At 45.7% G+C, this 20,518-nt stretch overlaps 1 protein-coding gene across 1 annotated transcript in view; it reads left to right on the top strand.

The window, feature by feature from the left end:
* LOC128704929 (uncharacterized) overlaps window positions 1-20,518 on the top strand; it is a 193,604-nt gene that overhangs the window by 38,226 nt on the left and 134,860 nt on the right. The window contains exon 2 of the mRNA XM_070104387.1: window positions 14,478-14,558. Within this exon, the coding sequence (XP_069960488.1) occupies window positions 14,478-14,558 (81 nt within the window). The remainder of the gene's footprint in view (window positions 1-14,477; window positions 14,559-20,518) is intronic.

The following is a 20,518-nucleotide window of genomic DNA, read 5'->3' as shown; positions in this document are numbered from 1 at the left end:
AGGGTGGCAGTAATTTCTTGCACTTGGCAGGGAGGTATAACATCTTTTAGGAGTGAGGAAGACCCAGACGTGAGTGTGGAAGAGGTGCGCGAGACATTGGGCAGAATGAAAGGGGATAAAGCAGCTGGGATTGATGGGATCAAGACAGAAATGTTAAAAGCGGGTGGGGATATAGTTTTGGAATGGTTGGTGCTTTTATTTAATAAATGTATGGAAGAGGGGAAAGTACCTAGGGATTGACAGTGTACATAGTTCCTTTTTACAGGAAAAGGTGGTTTAAAAGAGAGAGTAAAAATAATAGGAGAATAAGTCTGTTGAGTCTCCATGGGGAAGTGGAACAGAATTCTTCCTCCGTAAGCCATGCATGTCGTAAGAGGCAATTAAAATGCCAAGAACAAGAGGCTAGTAACCCATTTTCCTGTATAAATTACTAAATTTAAAAAGAAGTAAAGCTTTTCTTTCTTTTTCGAGTCACCCTGCCTCGGTGGGAGACGGCCGATGTGTTGAAAGAAAAATCTGTTGAGTATACCTGGTAAGATGTATGGTACTTATTGCTGAAAGAATTAATTGTAAGATGGCGAGCAGAATAGCCGATGAACAAGGAGGCTTTATGAAGGGAAGGGGGTGTAGACGAAGTGTTTAAATTGAAGCATATAAGTGAACAGTATTTAGATAAAGGTAAAGAGGTTTTTGTGGCATTTATGACTTTGGAAAAGGCATATGATAGAGTGAATAGGAAAGCAATGTGGCGAATGTTGCAAATGTATAAGATAGGTAATAAGTTACTGAAAGTAGTGAAGAGTTTTTACGAGGGTAGTGAGGCTCAGATTAGAGTATGTAAGAGAGAGGGAGATTATTTCCCAGTAAAAGTAGGTCTTAGACAAGGGTGTGTGATGTCACCGTGGTTGTTAAATATACTTATATATGGAGTTGTAAGAGAAGTGAATGCTTGGGTGTTGGCAAGAAGTGTGGGATTAAAAGATAAAGAACCAAACACATAGTGGGAGTTGTCACAGTTGCTTTTTGCTGATGACACTGTGCTTTTGGGAGATTCTGAAGAGAACTTGCAGAGGTTGGTGACCGAGTTTGGGAGCATATGTAAAAGAAGGAAATTATATGTGGACACAGGAAAGAGCAAGGTGATGAGAGTAAGAAAAAATTAGGTAATGAAAGACTGGATATCAGATTGGAGGGAGGGAGGAAGTATTGAGGAAGTGAATGTATTCATATATTTGGGAATGTACTTGTCAGCAGATGGTTCTATGATAGACGAGATGAATCACTGGACTGATGAGAAGAAAAAAGTGAGTGGTGCACTGAGGAGTCTGTGGAGACAAAGAACATTATCCATGGAGGGAAAACGAGGAATGTGTGAGAGCATAGTGTTACCATCACTCCTACATGGCTGTGAAACATGTGGTTTAAATGTTACAGTGAAGAGGAGGCTGGAGGCAGTGAAAATGTCTGAGGGCAACGTGTGGTGTAAATATTATGCAATGAATTAGTAGCTTGGAGATTGTGAGGTGTGGGGTTACAGTATTATCCAGAGGGCTGAGGAGGGGTTGTTGAGGTGGTTCAGACATTTAGAGAGGTTGGAGCGAAATAGGATGACTTGGAGGTCGTATAAATCTGTAATGGAGGAGGGGAGGTAGGGTAGGGGTCGTCCTGGTAATGGATGAAGGAAGGGGTTGAAGGAGGTTTCGTATGTGAGGGGGCTTGGACATGTTAGGAGTGGAGGCAAGCGGTTTTTATGATTTGATGAGCTGTTGGAGTGTGAGCTAGGTAACATGAGGATATTCAAGGACACTGCTTAGCCAGACTCGAGTCCTGGAGGTGGGAAGTACAGTGCCTGCACTCTGAAGGATGGGCGGAGGTATTACAGTTTGGTACCTGAGGTGTAGTGTCAGCGTGCCTCTGGCAAGACAGTAATGGTGTTAAAAAAATCGTGAGTGCATCATCCACTTGGCTTCACCTCTCAATGCTAATAACTTGTAATACAAATTCTTAAAGGCTTCAGACTTACTCATAATGTTCTGATGTTTTTTAAAGTATTGGTCTGCAGCTTGGCTTCAAGCCTCGAGTTTCTTATGGATAGGTTTTAATTAATTTTTGGGCTGTGTGATATAATGGAAGATATTGAGATGTTAGTATCCATGTGATAGCTTGTTAGTGTCCATGTGATAACTTGTGATTACTTGCTGGGTAGCATAGAGGTAGGAGGAATACCACCGATTGATTAGCTTCAGATTTATTAGATAATGGTTCACAGTGGGCAGAGGTAGGCCATGGGCCAGTTCAGGAGGGGGTGCTGTTGATCCTAGGTGGAGCGGATGCCAAGTGAGGGAGAATAATGGTGGGGCAGGCTGAGCTGCTAGGCCTATGCACCAGATGTCAGCACTATAGTGCCACGAATTATGGACTCAACTGGGCATGCATCGTAGGCGTCTACACTTGTTAGTGTCTACATGATAACTTGTTAGTGTCTACATGATAACAATACAGCTTTACTACTACTGCTGCTACTACAACTACTACTGCTACAACAACTACTACTACTGCTACAACAACTACTACTACTGCTACAACAACTACTACTACTGCTACAACTACTACTGCTACAACAACTACTACTGCTACAACAACTACTACTACTGCTGCTACTACAACAACTACTACTGCTACAACAACTACTACTGCTACAACTACTACTACTGCTACAACAACTACTACTGCTACAACAACTACTACTGCTACAACAACTACTACTGCTACAACAACTACTGCTACAACTACTACTGCTACAACTACTGCTACTGCTACAACAACTACTACTGCTACAACTACTGCTACAACTACTACTACTGCTACAACTACTACTACTGCTACAACTACTACTACTGCTACAACAACTACTACTATTACTACTACTGCTACAACAACTACTACTATTACTACTACTGCTACAACTACTACTATTACTACTACTGCTACAACAACTACTACTATTACTACTACTGCTACAACTACTACTACTGCTACAACTACTACTACTGCTACAACTACTACTACTGCTACTACTACTACTACTGCTACAACTACTACTACTGCTACAACTACTACTACTGCTACAACTACTACTACTGCTACAACTACTACTGCTACAACTACTACTGCTACAACTACTACTGCTACAACTACTACTGCTACAACAACTACTACTGCTACAACTACTACTACTGCTACAACTACTACTACTGCTACAACTACTACTACTGCTACAACTACTACTACTGCTACAACTACTACTACTGCTACAACTACTACTACTGCTACAACTACTACTACTACTGCTACAACTACTACTACTGCTACAACTACTACTACTACTGCTACAACTACTACTACTGCTACAACTACTACTACTGCTACAACTACTACTGCTACAACTACTACTGCTACAACAACTACTACTGCTACAACTACTACTGCTACAACAACTACTACTGCTACAACAACTACTACTGCTACAACAACTACTACTGCTACAACTACTACTACTGCTACAACAACTACTACTGCTACAACTACTACTACTGCTACAACTACTACTACTGCTGCTGCTACAACTACTACTGCTACTGCTACTACTGCTACAACTACTACTACTGCTACAACTACTACTACTACTGCTGCAACTACTACTACTGCTGCAACTACTACTACTGCTACAACTACTACTACTGCTACAACTACTACTACTACTACTGCTACAACTACTACTATTGCTGCAACTACTACTACTGCTACAACTACTACTACTGCTACAACTACTACTACTGCTACAACTACTACTACTGCTACAACAACTACTACTGCTACAACTACTACTACTGCTACAACTACTACTACTGCTACAACTACTACTACTGCTACAACTACTACTACTGCTACAACTACTACTACTGCTACAACTACTACTACTGCTACAACAACTACTACTGCTACAACTACTACTGCTACAACTACTGCTACAACAACTACTGCTACAACTACTGCTACAACTACTGCTACAACTACTACTACTGCTACAACTACTACTACTGCTACAACTGCTACTACTGCTGCTACAACTACCACTACTGCTACAGCTACTACTACTGCAACTACTGCTGCAGCTACAACTACTACCGTTGCTGCAACTACTACTACTGCTACAACTACTACTACTGCTGCAACTACTACTACTGCTGCAACTACTGCTACTACTGCTGCAACTACTACTGCTACAACAACTACTACTGCTACAACAACTACTACTGCTACAACTACTACTGCTACAACTACTACTGCTACAACAACTACTACTGCTACAACTACTACTACTGCTACAACTACTACTGCTACAACTACTACTACTGCTACAACTACTACTACTGCTACAACTACTACTACTGCTACAACTACTACTACTGCTACAACTACTACTACTGCTACAACTACTACTACTGCTACAACAACTACTACTGCTACAACTACTACTACTGCTACAACTACTACTACTGCTACAACTACTACTACTGCTACAACTACTACTACTGCTACAACTACTACTACTGCTACAACTACTACTACTGCTACAACTACTACTGCTACAACTACTACTACTGCTACAACTACTACTACTGCTACAACTACTACTACTGCTACAACTACTACTACTGCTACAACTACTACTACTGCTACAACTACTACTACTGCTACAACTACTACTGCTACAACTACTACTGCTACAACAACTACTACTGCTACAACTACTACTGCTACAACTACTACTGCTACAACAACTACTACTGCTACAACTACTACTGCTACAACTACTACTACTGCTACAACTACTACTACTGCTACAACTACTACTATTACTACTGCTACAACAACTACTACTATTACTACTACTGCTACAACAACTACTATTACTACTACTGCTACAACAACTACTACTATTACTACTACTGCTACAACTACTACTACTGCTACAACTACTACTACTGCTACAACAACTACTACTGCTACAACTACTACTACTGCTACAACTACTACTACTGCTACAACTACTACTACTACTACTACTACTACTGCTACAACTACTACTACTGCTACAACTACTACTACTGCTACAACTACTACTACTGCTACAACTACTACTACTGCTACAACTACTACTACTGCTACAACAACTACTACTGCTACAACAACTACTACTGCTACAACTACTACTACTGCTACAACTACTACTACTGCTACAACTACTACTACTGCTACAACTACTACTACTGCTACAACAACTACTACTGCTACAACTACTACTACTGCTACAACTACTACTACTGCTACAACTACTACTACTGCTACAACTACTACTACTGCTACAACTACTACTACTGCTACAACTACTACTACTGCTACAACTACTACTACTGCTACAACTACTACTACTGCTACAACTACTACTACTGCTACAACTACTACTACTGCTACAACTACTACTGCTACAACTACTACTACTGCTACAACTACTACTGCTACAACTACTGCTACAACTACTACTGCTGCTGGCTTCATCAGTCCTATACGAAGAATAGTAAAGATCTGAAGGAGTTTGAGGTAATCAGTCCCTCAGCCTGGAGTCAGTGTGATCAACCCATCAGTTTTGATAAGCATACAACATGTGTAAAGAAGTGACATATATTGCAGATCAAGACTGAGGGACTGATTACCTCAAACTCCTTCAGTTCGTCATTATTCTTTGTATAGGACTGATGAAGCCAGTGTATGGCGAAACGTTGCCACAAAGATACCCAAGTGTTGCACATGTGTCTAATTTATCACATGTAGAGTGACATACAAACACTCAATCTAACAGCAGTTTCAACACTATCGGAATACCGTTACATATATTTCATATAGATTTTCAGATTTTGCCGGAGAAATGGTTAGTTTATTATGTACCCGGCTGCTGCCCGTTCACCTAGCAGTAAATAGGTACCTGGGTGTTAGTCACCTTATTCCTGCTGTCCCTGTTCACCTAGCAGTAAGTAGGTAATTGGCTGTTAGTCACCTTACACCTGCTGTCCCCTGCTCACCTAGCAAGCAAGAAGGTACCTGGGTGTTAGTGGCCTGGTGTGGGTGGCATCCTGGGGGAGAAGATTAAAGAACCACACTGGAAATACAGTTCCAGACAGTCCTGGATGACGCACTGACACACTATGGATATCCTGGGTGGCTAACCCTCCAGGGTTAAAAATCCCAACAAAATATTATGTGAAGAGAATATGGATACATAAAAGGCCTAGGAACGAGGCTTTTTGTGTATTTTTAGTGAAGCTAATTCATTATACAGGTAGCAGGCAGGGAGCAGGCAGAGGGTAAGCAGGGAGCAGGCAGAGGTTGAGCAGGGAGCAGGCAGAGGTTGAGCAGGGAGCAGGCAGAGGTTAAGCAGGGAGCAGGCAGAGGTTGAGCAGGGAGCAGGCAGAGGTTGAGCAGGGAGCAGGCAGAGGTTGAGCAGGGAGCAGGCAGAGGTTGAGCAGGGAGCAGGCAGAGGTTGAGCAGGGAGCAGGCAGAGGTTAAGCAGGGAGCAGGCAGAGGTTGAGCAGGGAGCAGGCAGAGGTTGAGCAGGGAGCAGGCAGAGGTTGAGCAGGGAGCAGGCAGAGGTTGAGCAGGGAGCAGGCAGAGGTTAAGTAGGGAGCAGGCAGAAGTTAAGCAGGGAGCAGGCAGAGGTTAAGCAGGGAGCAGGCAGAGGTTGAGCAGGGAGCAGGCAGAGGTTGAGCAGGGAGCAGGCAGAGGTTGAGCAGGGAGCAGGCAGAGGTTGAGCAGGGAGCAGGCAGAGGTTAAGCAGGGAGCAGGCAGAAGTTAAGCAGGGAGCAGGCAGAGGTTAAGCAGGGAGCAGGCAGAGGTTAAGCAGGGAGCAGGCAGAGGTTAAGCAGGGAGCAGGCAGAGGTTAAGCAGGGAGCAGGCAGAGGTTGAACAGGGAGCAGGCAGAGGTTAAGCAGGGAGCAGGCAGAGGTTGAGCAGGGAGCAGGCAGAGGTTAAGCAGGGAGCAGGCAGAGGTTAAGCAGGGAGCAGGCAGAGGTTAAGCAGGGAGCAGGCAGAGGGTAAGCAGGGAGCAGGCGAGGGTTAAGCAGGAAGCAGATAGGGGTTAAGCAGGGAGCAGGCAGAGGGTAAGCAGGGAGCAGGCAAGGGTTAAGCAGGAAGCAGATAGGGGTTAAGCAGGGAGCAGACAAGGTGCGTGTTATGATGGAGTAGAAAGGGAAAGGAGAAAGGAAGGAGGGAGGCAGAAAGGAGGGAGGGGGGGAGGGAGAAAGGAGGGAGGGAGGGTGAAAGGAGGGGGGGAGGGGAGGGAGAAAGGAGGGAGGGAGGGGAGGGAGAAAGGAGGGAGGGAGGGGAGGGAGAAAGGAGGGAGGGAGAAAGGAGGGAAGGAGGGGAGGGAGAAAGGAGGGCGGGAGGGTAGGGAGAAAGGAGGGAGGGAGGGGAGGGGAGGGAGAAAGGAGGGAGGGAGGGAGGGGAGGGAGAAGGGAGGGAGGGGAAGGGAGAAGGGAGGGAGAAAGGAGGGAGAAAGGAGGGAGGGGAGGGAGAAAGGAGGGAGAAGGGAGGGAGAAGGGAGGGAGAAAGGAGGGAGGGAGGGGAGGGAGAAAGGAGGGAGGGAGGGAGGGGAGGGAGAAAGGAGGGAGGGAGGGGAGGGAGAAAGGAGGGAGGGAGGGGAGGGAGAAAGGAGGGAGGGAGAATAAAAAACAGGAGGGAGTATTAATAACGTAGTGGCTATTAAGAGTGTACTCACCTATTTGCATCTGCAGGGGTCGATTCACAGCTCCTTGCCCCGCCTGTCTGTGAGGCCTCTCATACCTGTACCTAAAACAGTGTATAGATCCTGCCTCTACTGTATCCTGGCTGTTACTTCCTCAGTAGTCACTGGGATGTTAGCTCCTAACCTCCCTGTGACAGTTATGACCTGTACCTGAGACAAGCCTCACTCTCCCTGTCTACCCTGTGTTGGTGGGAGGGAGTGTTGGTGGGAGTGTTGGTGGGAGGGAGTGTTGGTGGGAGGGAGTGTTGGTGGGAGGGAGTGTTTGTGGGAGTGAGGGAGAGTGTTTGTGGGAGTTAGGGAGAGTGTTTGTGGGAGTGAGGGAGAGTAAAAGGGTGATCAGGGAACATGAAGGAAGGTGGGAAGGAGAGGGTCGTGAAGACAACTTCCTGGCAAGGTTCTCTCCCTCCCTCCTTCCCCGCCCTACCTCCCTCCCCGCCCTACCTCCCTCCCACCTTCCCCTCCCTCCTTCCCCTCCCTACCTCCCTCCTTCCCCTCCCTACATCCCTCCTTCCCCTCCCTACCTTCCTAAAGGTGTCATGGTTCCTGCACCCCTGATGCACCCTCCTCCTTTATTTTCCTCCTTCCCTCCCTCCCTTCCTTCCCCTCCTACCTGTTCCATAAGTGTTAGTGCTGTAGCAGTGGTAAAGTCATCCATAATAATAATAATAATAATAATAATAATAATCATTATTTTTACCAGTACATGATACAACTTATACAGACCAGAGCTGACATCAGTGACATGTAGAAAGTTCCTTGTTATGTGGAACGTTTCCCACAACTTAGGTTTATTTTCTCCCCAGGATGCCACTCACACCAGTCGACTAACGTCTAGGTACCTACTTACTGCTAGGTGAACTGGGACAGCAGGTGCCTTTAGGAAAAACGCCCTAAGGTTTTCACCCTTACCGGGGATCGAACCACGGCCCTCAGTGTGTAAGCTTAGTGCACTAACAATTGAGGTATATCTCTCACAACAGTGGCCCGGTGGCCTGGTGGCTAAAGCTCCCGCTTCACACACGGAGGGCCCGGGTTCGATTCCCGGCGGGTGGAAACATTTCGACACGTTTCCTTACACCTGTTGTCCTGTTCACCTAGCAGCAAATAGGTACCTGGGTGTTAGTCGACTGGTGTGGGTCGCATCCTGGGGGACAAGATTAAGGACCACAATGGAAATAAGTTAGACAGTCCTCGATGACGCACTGACTTTCTTGGGTTATCCTGGGTGGCTAACCCTCCGGGGTTAAAAATCCGAACGAAATCTTATCTTATCTTATATTAACCATACCCCCGGCCGGGATTGAACCCGCGGTCATAGAATCTCAAAACTCCAGCCCATCGCGTTTTGAGACTCTATGACCGCGGGTTCAATCCCGATGACCGCGGGTTCAATCCCGGCCGGGGGTATGGTTTGTTTGCAATCGTGTCATTACGAACAGTCGTATTTATCTCCAATAGTTCTCCTGGTCACAGACCAGGTCACGGGGGGCGTTGACCCCTGAAACTTTCTCCAGGTAACCCAACCCCTCAGGTATACACATTAAATCCCTCTCATCTCTGTCGTAGATTGACCTTCCGAGTGCTTTGACACCTGTCATACTTGTTTTATACCTGTAACCGGTTTTGAGGGTCCTACTACTCTCCCCTCTCAGAATTCATTGTTTTTTGACAGGTCAAACAGGTTGTTAGTGCTAGCTGCTCGCAGCGTAACGGAGCATTATCACTGCACAGCTGATGTGATACTGACTTGAGAAATTTAAGATTTTCTTCGGATTTTTAACCCCGGAGGGTCAGCCACCCAGGATAACCCAAGACAGTATGTCATCCTATTTCCATTGTGGTCCTCAATCTTGTCCCCCAGGATGCGACCCACACCAGTCGACTAACACACAGGTACCTATTTGCTGCTAGGTGAACAGGACAACAGGTGTAAGGAAACACGTCGAAATGTTTCCACCCGCCGGGAATCGAACCCGGGCCCTCCGTGTGTGAAGCGGGAGCTTTAGCCACCAGACAGCTAGGAGTGTGTTGGTAAACCTTCCATACGTATGAAGAGAGAGTGTTGAAGAGTCTTGGTGCCTTTACACTTACTGCATCGCTACTTTTCATTAGAGGTATTCTGTACAATCTGTCATTTCTCTTTCATATTCAGTGATTTCGGTGTGCAGATTTTGATAAATAACTCCAAAGTTTTCCAAATATAAATTATGATGCATCTTTCTCTCCTACATTTCAAGGAGTACATTTCAACATTCCCAGTAATGTACGAGATAGGTTAAATTTATACTGAGTGAAAGTTTTTTTTTATTTTCCCACAATCTGAGATTTTCCTGCCGTAATGACTACAATATTCTAGTTTAAAGAGAATAAAGAACTTGAGTATCATCACTGGCTTAGACTCTCTTGTTTTGAAAGTTCTAGTTATCCAGCCTTTCGCTTTTCTTGTGACTGATAGAAATACTGTTGTGATCCTTAAATGTTGGATCTTCTGACATTATCACTTTGAGGGCTGTAGTGAGGGCTGTAGTGAGGGCTGTAGTGATGGTGAGGGCTATAGCGAGGGCTGTAGCGAGGGCTGTAGTAAGGGCTTTCACATTGTTTTAAACTTCAGACTGGTTTTTAATTAATTTTTTTTCATAGCAACTGAAATTTGTCCTCACTGAACATAATTTTTTTGTGGTGCACTGAAACACCTGGTTAATATCAGCTTTGAGAGTTACTGTCTGGTCAGTGGATGTTACTCGTGCCAATGTTGGGCTCATCTGCGAAGAATATTTCTGTGTCTTGGGTCTGTCAAGAATGAGAAAAAGAGAGAATATAGTCTATGTACACTACATCTGTATTATATTTGTCTTTCATTATATATTACATCAGGGATTCTCACATTTTCCTCCATCATTAACCCCCTCGGGTTGGTGTTTCTCCAGTACTTCCATACAAAAAATTATCTCCATTATTAAGGGACAGAATAACAAGGTCAGAAAATTTTAATTGAATTATTATTCATTTATCAGGTACATTAAATATTTAACCCTTGCCATGTAATTTTTTACCCCTAAGGGGTAAATTCACCCCTGGTTGAGAATCGTTGTCTTAGATCAGTGTCGTAATGGTTCAGAGATGGCGAGAACGACCTACTTAAACCCACATTGCTCTGGCTTGTACAGTAATGTGATTTCACATGTTTATCAGTCTTGATTGAAAAGTTCTGAGCCACAGTTGTGGGCGTAGGTATTATGTATGCTGGTGGCAAAGATTTCGCTTCACACGATGAGTGTCTGGGTTCGATTCCCGGCGATGGGGTGGAAACATCGGGCGTGTTTCTTTACACCGGTTGCCCATGTTCACCCATCAGTAAAATGAGTATTTGAGTATTAGTGGACTGGTGTGGGTCGCATCCTGGGACAAAACTGACCTAATTTGCAAGAAATGCTCTGTATAACAAGCGGCTTTCTATATAATAGTATGTCATTGATGTCAGCTAAGGTCTGTAATTTATGGTAGTGAATACACTAGAGACGTAACCCTCAAATATTTTCCATATGTACATAGAAGTACTTTGAGGTGTTTCTAGTATTTAATGTGCTTATTGACTATGCATTAAACGATCTCTGTATATTGACCAGCCTCGATATCCCTCCTGCCTTGACAGCAGCTGTGACCAGGCAGTAATATTCTAGAGGTGAGAACACAAATGACTTAAAAACAACGATTCTCGTGTTGTCGAAAAATTCACATAATCTGACAAGTCTTCTTCCTGGTCTTCGTGGCATTGACTTTGTTAGGTTAATACATCTTTATTATTACCAGTACATGTACAAGGTATACAGACCATAGCTGACATCAATGACATACTACTATATAGAAAGCCGCTTGTTATGCTGAGCATTTCCCGCAAATTACGTTAATTTTGTCCCAGGATGCGACCCACACCAGTTCACTAACACCCAGGTACCCATTTTACTGATGGGCGTAAGGAAACACGCCCAATGTTTTCACCCTTGCCGTGGAATCGAACCACGGACCCTCAGCGTGTGAAGCAAGCTACAGGTCAACCCAAATGATATGTCACCTGACATGATTGTCTAGTTTTTTAATTATTCCTTTGTTTTTTAGGGACTTTCTAGATATTTGTATTTCTAGTATTATATAGTAGGAAGGTTCATGATTATTTTGGTATCGTTGACGGAGGATGACATGAAGCTGTGTCTAGTGTTTTTATCTGTCTTCTGTGAAGATGAGAATCAGTGAGGGCGCCAGGACCATCCCCTGGGGTACTGAACTTTGTACTCTCTTAAAACGTATTTTTCTCGTGTTTACTTCCGATTTTTGAGATTTGTCAGAAATCTGAGTATCCCTCTCCCTACTTTACCTGTTATATCTGTTGAATATTTTACGGTCTTTCACTCCATGGTCACGTTTTTGAAACAATTGTAAAATCTGTGTACTGAGTGAGGGAAGTGTTGCCATAACACCAGTCAGTCTTATTCACTCTGTGATGAGTAAATTTCACTACTTCTGTATATCACTTGTCTTGAAGGAGGATTTGAGGACACAAGATATTTTATTAGTACCGTCACTGGTGTGGCCTCACCCACCTGTCAAGGAGCCCTGACCTCAACCACCTGTCAAGGAGCCCTGACCTCAACCACCTGTCAAGGAGCCCTGACCTCACCCACCTGTCAAGGAGCCCTGACCTCAACCACCTGTCAAGGAGCCCTGACCTCAACCACCTGTCAAGGAGCCCTGACCTCAACCTCCTGTCAAGGAGCCCTGACCTCAACCTCCTGTCAAGGAGCCCTGACCTCAACCTCCTGTCAAGGAGCCCTGACCTCAACCACCTGTCAAGGAGCCCTGACCTCAACCTCCTGTCAAGGAGCCCTGACCTCAACCACTGTCAAGGAGCCCTGACCTCAACCACTGTCAAGGAGCCCTGACCTCAACCACTGTCAAGGAGCCCTGACCTCAACCTCCTGTCAAGGAGCCCTGGCCTCAACCACTGTCAAGGAGCCCTGACCTCAGCCACTGTCAAGGAGCCCTGAGCTCACCACATTCAACAAAGAATGTTTGTAGATTGAACCCTGCGTGAGAGCACGTTGTCCTTATCGTTCAAGAGGTGAGAGTTTCCCCTCTCACGACTCCTGACTCACTACTACAGCTGACTGTTGTTCTTTAAGTGGATGTTGATATAACCGAAGCTAACTTACACAGAGTAAGTGGATGTTGATATAACCGAAGCTAACTTACACAGAGTTAGAAGTTACCACTCATCACCTTGGCAAGATTTACACCTGGAGTCCTCGCCAACCTCTTAAAACAATTCTCAAGTTTAATTACCGAACGGAAAGCTCACGGGACTTCACGTACTTAATAGTCCTAGTTCCTATTAATAAGGAGAATACAAGTGGATGAGGACCAGGAAAGACTGTAGAGGGAATTAGACAGGCTGGAAGACTGGTCTGATAAGTGGCTCCTGGAGTTTAATCTCGCCAAGTACAAAGTTACGAATGTTGGGGAAGGACAAAGAAGACCACAGACGGTGTAGATGCTCGAAGGGGAAGAGGGAGGGAGGGGGGGGGCAAAGGCTGCAAACCTCACTTGAGGTGAGCATCATACCGAACATATCTCCTGAGGCGCACATCAACCAAATAACTGCTGCAGTAAATGCGCCTCTGGTAAACCTAAGATTAGCGTTTTAACATCTAAATAAGGATTCATTCACGACACTGTACACAGTGTACGTCAGCACCATACTGGAGTACGCAGCATTAGTTTGGAACCCACACCTGGTCGATCGCATCTAGAAATCCGAGAAAGGGCAAGACTAGTCCTGGAACTAAGGGATATGTCTTATGAGTAGAAGCTAAGGGAACTCAACTGATGACACTAGAGGACAAGGGATAAAGGGAGATATGATAACTGTGTACAAAATACTGATAGACATTGACAAGGTAGATAGGGACAGAATGTTCCAGAGATGGGACACAGCAACTCAGATAAGTCATAGAGATGTTGAGTATGTCTTTATCCTTAGAATTATCAAGAAGTTGAACACTGTATCAACATGCGGGGTCCCAGACTATTCAACATCTTACCATGAGATATCAGAAACACTGCTGGAACAAGTGTAGAAGCCTTCAAGAGGAAACTGGACAAGTATCTTCACCAGGTGCCAGATCAACCAGGCTGTGATGGATATGTGGGACAGCTGGCCTCCAGCAGCAACAGCCTGGTTGACAAGGCAAGCTCCATGACCGGGCTCAGAGAGTAGATAAGCTCTCGAAACTCTTCAAATGTATAGTAAAGGTATAATCTGGGAGTGAGATAGTGGAGGCAGGATACATACATAGCTTTAAGAAAAGGTATGATAAAGCGACTAGCGAAGAGGCTGGGTCAGGGTCTATGACTCGACCCCTGGAACCACATTTGGTTGAGCGCGCGCTCTCTAACACACACACACACACACACACACACACACACACACACACACACACACACACACACACACACACACACACACACACACACACACACTAGGTGACAGTATCCACTTGCTTCGACCAAGAGCCTGTCACCTACATCCAATCACTGTCCTAACTGTTTATGGTATTTACAGGTTGCGCATGACTGTCGTGGTGATGCTGGGGCACTCTACCACCAATTTGGTGTTACACTGAACAACGTCTTCGATACCCAGGTGAGTACCTCTCAGTGTGACACATACCCAGGTGAGTACCTCTTAGTGTGACACATACCCAGGTGAGTACCTCTCAGTGTGACACATCACCCAGGTGAGTACCTCTCAGTGTGACACATCACACAGGTGAGTACCTCTCAGTGTGACACATACCCAGGTGAGTACCTCTTAGTGTGACACATACCCAGGTGAGTACCTCTCAGTGTGACACATACCCAGGTGAGTACCTCTTAGTGTGACACATACCCAGGTGAGTACCTCTCAGTGTGACACCCAGGTGAGTACCTCTCAGTGTGACACATCACCCAGGTGAGTACCTCTCAGTGTGACACATCACCCAGGTGAGTACCTCTCAGTGTGACACATCACCCAGGTGAGTACCTCTCAGTGTGACACATCACCCAGGTGAGTACCTCTCAGTGACACATCACACGGGTGAGTACCTCTCAGTGTGACACATCACACGGGTGAGTACCTCTCAGTGTGACACATCACACAGGTGAGTACCTCTCAGTGTGACACATCACCCAGGTGAGTACCTCTGTGTGACACATCACACAGGTGAGTACCTCTCAGTGTGACACATACCCATGTGAGTACCTCTCAGTGTGACACATACCCATGTGAGTACCTCTCAGTGTGACACATACCCAGGTGAGTACCTCTCAGTGTGACACATACCCAGGTGAGTACCTCTCAGTGTGACACATACCCATGTGAGTACCTCAGTGTGACACATACCCAGGTGAGTACCTCTCAGTGTTACACATACCCAGGTGAGTACCTCTCAGTGTGACACCCAGGTGAGTACCTCTGTTTGACACATACCCAGGTGAGTACCTCTCAGTGTGACACATACCCAGGTGAGTACCTCTCAGTGTGACACATACCCAGGTGAGTACCTCTCAGTGTGACACATACCCAGGTGAGTACCTCTCAGTGTGACACATCACCCAGGTGAGTACCTCTCAGTGTGACACATACCCAGGTGAGTACCTCTCAGTGTGACATACCCAGGTGAGTACCTCTCAGTGTGACACATCACCCAGGTGAGTACCTCTCAGTGTGACACATCACCCAGGTGAGTACCTCTCAGTGTGACACATCACCCAGGTGAGTACCTCTCAGTGTGACACATCACCCAGGTGAGTACCTCTCAGTGTGACATATCACCCAGGTGAGTACCTCTGTGTGACACATCACAGGTGAGTACCTCTCAGTGTGACACATCACAGGTGAGTACCTCTCAGTGTGACACATACCCATGTGAGTACCTCTCAGTGTGACACATACCCAGGTGAGTACCTCTCAGTGTGACATACCCAGGTGAGTACCTCTCAGTTTGACACATACCCAGGTGAGTACCTCTCAGTGTGACATATCACCCAGGTGAGTACCTCTGTGTGACACATACCCAGGTGAGTACCTCTCAGTGTGACACATCACACAGGTGAGTACCTCTCAGTGTGACACATCACACAGGTGAGTACCTCTCAGTGTGACACATACCCATGTGAGTACCTCTCAGTGTGACACATACCCAGGTGAGTACCTCTCAGTGTGACACATACCCAGGTGAGTACCTCTCAGTTTGACACATACCCAGGTGAGTACCTCTCATTGTGACACATCACCCAGGTGAGTACCTCTCAGTGTGACACATACCCAGGTGAGTACCTCTCAGTGTGACACATACCCAGGTGAGTAAATCTCAGTGTGACACATCACCCAGGTGAGTACCTCTCAGTGTGACACATACCCAGGTGAGTACCTCTCAGTGTGACATACCTAGGTGAGTACCTCTCAGTGTGACACATCACCCAGGTGAGTACCTCTCAGTGTGACACATCACCCAGGTGAGTACCTCTCAGTGTGACACATCACCCAGGTGAGTACCTCTCAGTGTGACACATCACCCAGGTGAGTACCTCTCAGTGTGACACATCACCCAGGTGAGTACCTCTCAGTGTGACACATACCCAGGTGAGTACCTCTCAGTGTGACACATACCCAGGTGAGTACCTCCCAGTGTGACACACACAGGTGAGTACCTCCCAGTGTGACACATACCCAGGTGAGTACCTCTCAGTGTGACACATCACCCAGGTGAGTACCTCTCAGTGTGACACATCACCCAGGTGAGTACCTCTCAGTGTGACACATCACCCAGGTGAGTACCTCTCAGTGTGACACATACCCAGGTGAGTACCTGTCAGTGTGACACTGTACGTATATGCATTTTTTAGGCCTAGGTCTGTTGCTCACTTAATATGATAGTGTAAACATGTCAGGATTTTGCATGCATTTGAAAGTGACAAAGGATGTGCTTCACTTTACAGCGGTTTTAATTTTACAACAGTAGCTCAGAACCTAACCTGCTGTATAAGTGGGGCCCTCCTATACAGCTGTAGCTGGGATTGTAACCTGCTGTATAAGTGGGGCCCTCCTATACAGCTGTAGCTGGGATTGTAACCTGCTGTATAATAGGGCCATGCTATACAGCTGTAGCTGGGAACTTAACCTGCTGTATAAGCGGGGCCTGCCTGTACTTCCTCTGTGTCACCCGCATTAAGAGGACCCCTCAGCTATTGGCTCCTCATTAACCAGGTTGTGATGGTTTTGTGGTTGTGCGAACTGTTGCCACTAACAACCTGGTAGATCAGCGGTTCATCAGGGAAGTCAGGACACAAGGCCAACTGTGATGGTACAGGAACTCTGGGAACCAGGCACAGGTACGCCACAGCTCACTGTTCTTAACAGTGTATTTGCTTCTGTGGGAACACTGAGATATACACCTCTCAGTGTATATACACAGATATACAGCTCTAGGTGTATACACAGATATACACCACTGGGTGTATATCACAGCGTGTGCTGTGATATTGGTACGACTGTCAGTATCCCAGAGTTCACTAGCAAGCTTGTGCTCTGCGTGTGCTGTGATACTGGTACGACTGTCAGTATCCCAGAGTTCACTAGCAAGCTTGTACTCTGCGTGTGCTGTGATACTGGTACGACTGTCAGTATCCCAGAGTTCACTAGCAAGCTTGTACTCTGCGTGTGCTGTGATACTGGTACGACTGTCAGTATCCCAGAGTTCACTAGCAAGCTTGTACTCTGCTTGTGCTGTGATACTGGTACGACTGTCAGTATCACAGAGTTCACTAGCAAGCTTGTACTCTGCGTGTGCTGTGATACTGGTACGACTGTCAGTATCCCAGAGTTCACTAGCAAGCTTGTACTCTGCGTGTGCTGTGATGCTGGTACGACTGTCAGTATCCCAGAGTTCACTAGCAAGCTTGTACTCTGCGTGTGCTGTGATACTGGTACGACTGTCAGTATCCCAGAGTTCACTAGCAAGCTTGTGCTCTGCGTGTGCTGTGATACTGGTACGACTGTCAGTATCCCAGAGTTCACTAGCAAGCTTGTACTCTGCGTGTGCTGTGATACTGGTACGACTGTCAGTATCCCAGAGTTCGCTAGCAAGCTTGTACTCGCATGTGCTGTGATATGGACTTTGTAAATGGTCCAAGTCGGACCGAAACGTCGTCGTAAGCTTCTCTCTTTTATGTGCGGGTTATTTGTGCTGTGATAATGGTACGACTGTCAGTATCACAGAGTTCACTAGCAAGCTTGTACTCTGCGTGTGCTGTGATACTGGTACGACTGTCAGTATCCCAGAGTTCACTAGCAAGCTTGTACTCTGCGTGTGCTGTGATGCTGGTACGACTGTCAGTATCCCAGAGTTCACTAGCAAGCTTGTACTCTGCGTGTGCTATGATACTGGTACGACTGTCAGTATCACGGAATTCACTAGCAAGGTTGTACTCTGCGTTTGCTGTGATATTGGTACGACTGTCAGTATCCCAGAGTTCACTAGCAAGCTTGTACTCTGCGTTTGCTGTGATACTGGTACGACTGTCAGTATCCCAGAGTTCACTAGCGAGCTTGTACTCTGCGTGTGCTGTGATACTGGTACGACTGTCAGTATACCAGAGTTCGCTAGCAAGCTTGTACTCTGCGTTTGCTGTGATACTGGTGCGACTGTCAGTATCCCAGAGTTCACTAGCAAGCTTGTACTCTGCGTGCGCTGTGATACTGGTACGACTGTCAGTATCCCAGAGTTCACTAGCGAGCTTGTACTCTGCGTGTGCTGTGATACTGGTACGACTGTCAGTATCCCAGAGTTCACTAGCAAGCTTATACTCGCGTGTGCTGTGATATGAAATTTGTAAATGGTCCAAGTCGGACCGAAACGTCGTCGTAAGCTTCTCTCTTTTATGTGCGCGTTATTTGTGCTGTGATAATGGTACGACTGTCAGTATCCCAGAGTTCACTAGCAAGCTTGTACTCTGCGTGTGCTGTGATATTGGTACGACTGTCAGTATCCCAGAGTTCACTAGCAAGCTTGTACTCTGCGTGTGCTGTGATACTGGTACGACTGTCAGTATGACAGAGTTCACTAGCAAGCTTGTACTCTGCGTGTGCTGTGATACTGGTACGACTGTCAGTATCCCAGAGTTCACTAGCAAGCTTGTACTCTGCGTGTGCTGTGATACTGGTAGTGGTTAATTATAATGTTGGTATCGTCGCATCACTAATATACGCTGAGGTGCATGTCTTTCTGTGTTTATATATCGAGAGGTGCGTGCCTCCTAGTGTATATACACCGTTATGTATCTCTGTGCATATACACATAGAGATGTATATCTCAGTGGGTTTATCACAGACCTAAATACATTGTTTGGAAGATGTACAGCAACACACACAAGGAACATCATGGGCTGGAAGACGCTGTTGATAAGTTAGTATGTTAAGAGTAACCAAGTCACAGGGAGGAAGTCTCCCTCAGACACTTTTTTACTTATACACAGCTACTGGTACACAACTAATAATGCAGTACTAATAGTAATAATAATAATAATAAAAGTAATAATCTTTATTTCTACCAGTACATGATACAACTTATACAGACCAAAACTCCAGCCCGTCGCGTTAGCCACTAGACCAGCTAGCATTTGTGGTCACAGAGGTGCCTGTGCTAACCTTCCTATGGTGTAGAAATATACCTAGTTGGATGAATCTTATTGTGGCTAGCTGGTCTAGTGGCTAACGCGACGGGCTGGAGTTTTGAGACTCTATGACCGCGGGTTCAATCCCGGCCGGGGGTATGGTTTATACAGACCAAAGCTGACATTAGTGACATACTATATGGAAAGTCTCTGGTTATGCTGAGCATTTCCCCACAACCTAGATTAATTTTGTCCTCAGGATGCCACCCACACCAGTCCACGAACACCAAGGTACCTACTTACTGCTAGGTGAACATGGACAGCAGGTGTCTTAAGGAAACACTGTGCTAATGTTTCCACTCGTAGCACTCGCCTCAGGTGAGTGCGCTAACAACTGAACTACGGGGCATCATATTACTGGGTATTAGAGTTTAGATGGAAAATGTAACGAGTATCCTTCTATATAACTGCTTTAACCATCACCCGTGGAGTTCATGGAACAAGGGAAATAGATGGAGGGGTTCATGGAACAAGTAAGGAAAATAGATGGAGGGGCTCATGGAACATGTAAGGAAAATAGATGGATGGGTTTATGGAACAAGTAAAATAGATGGATGGGTTCATGGAACAAGTAAAATAGATGGATGGGTTCATGGAACAAGTAAAATAGATGGATGGGTTCATGGAACAAGTAAGAAAAATACATGGAGGGGTTCATGGAACATGTAAGAAAAATAGATGGAGGGGTTCATGGAACAAGTAAGGAAAATAGATGGAGGGGTTCATGGAACAAGTAAGGAAAATAGATGGAGGGGTTCATGGAACAAGTAAGGAAAATAGATGGAGGGGTTCATGGAACAAGTAAGGAAAATAGATGGAGGGGTTCATGGAACAAGTAAGGAAAATAGATGGATGGGTTCATGGAACAAGTAAGGAAAATGGATGGGT

Source organism: Cherax quadricarinatus, chromosome 91 (genome assembly GCF_038502225.1).
Source record: "Cherax quadricarinatus isolate ZL_2023a chromosome 91, ASM3850222v1, whole genome shotgun sequence".
Classification (NCBI taxonomy): domain Eukaryota; kingdom Metazoa; phylum Arthropoda; class Malacostraca; order Decapoda; family Parastacidae; genus Cherax; species Cherax quadricarinatus.
This window is presented reverse-complemented; position numbering and strand designations above follow the sequence as displayed.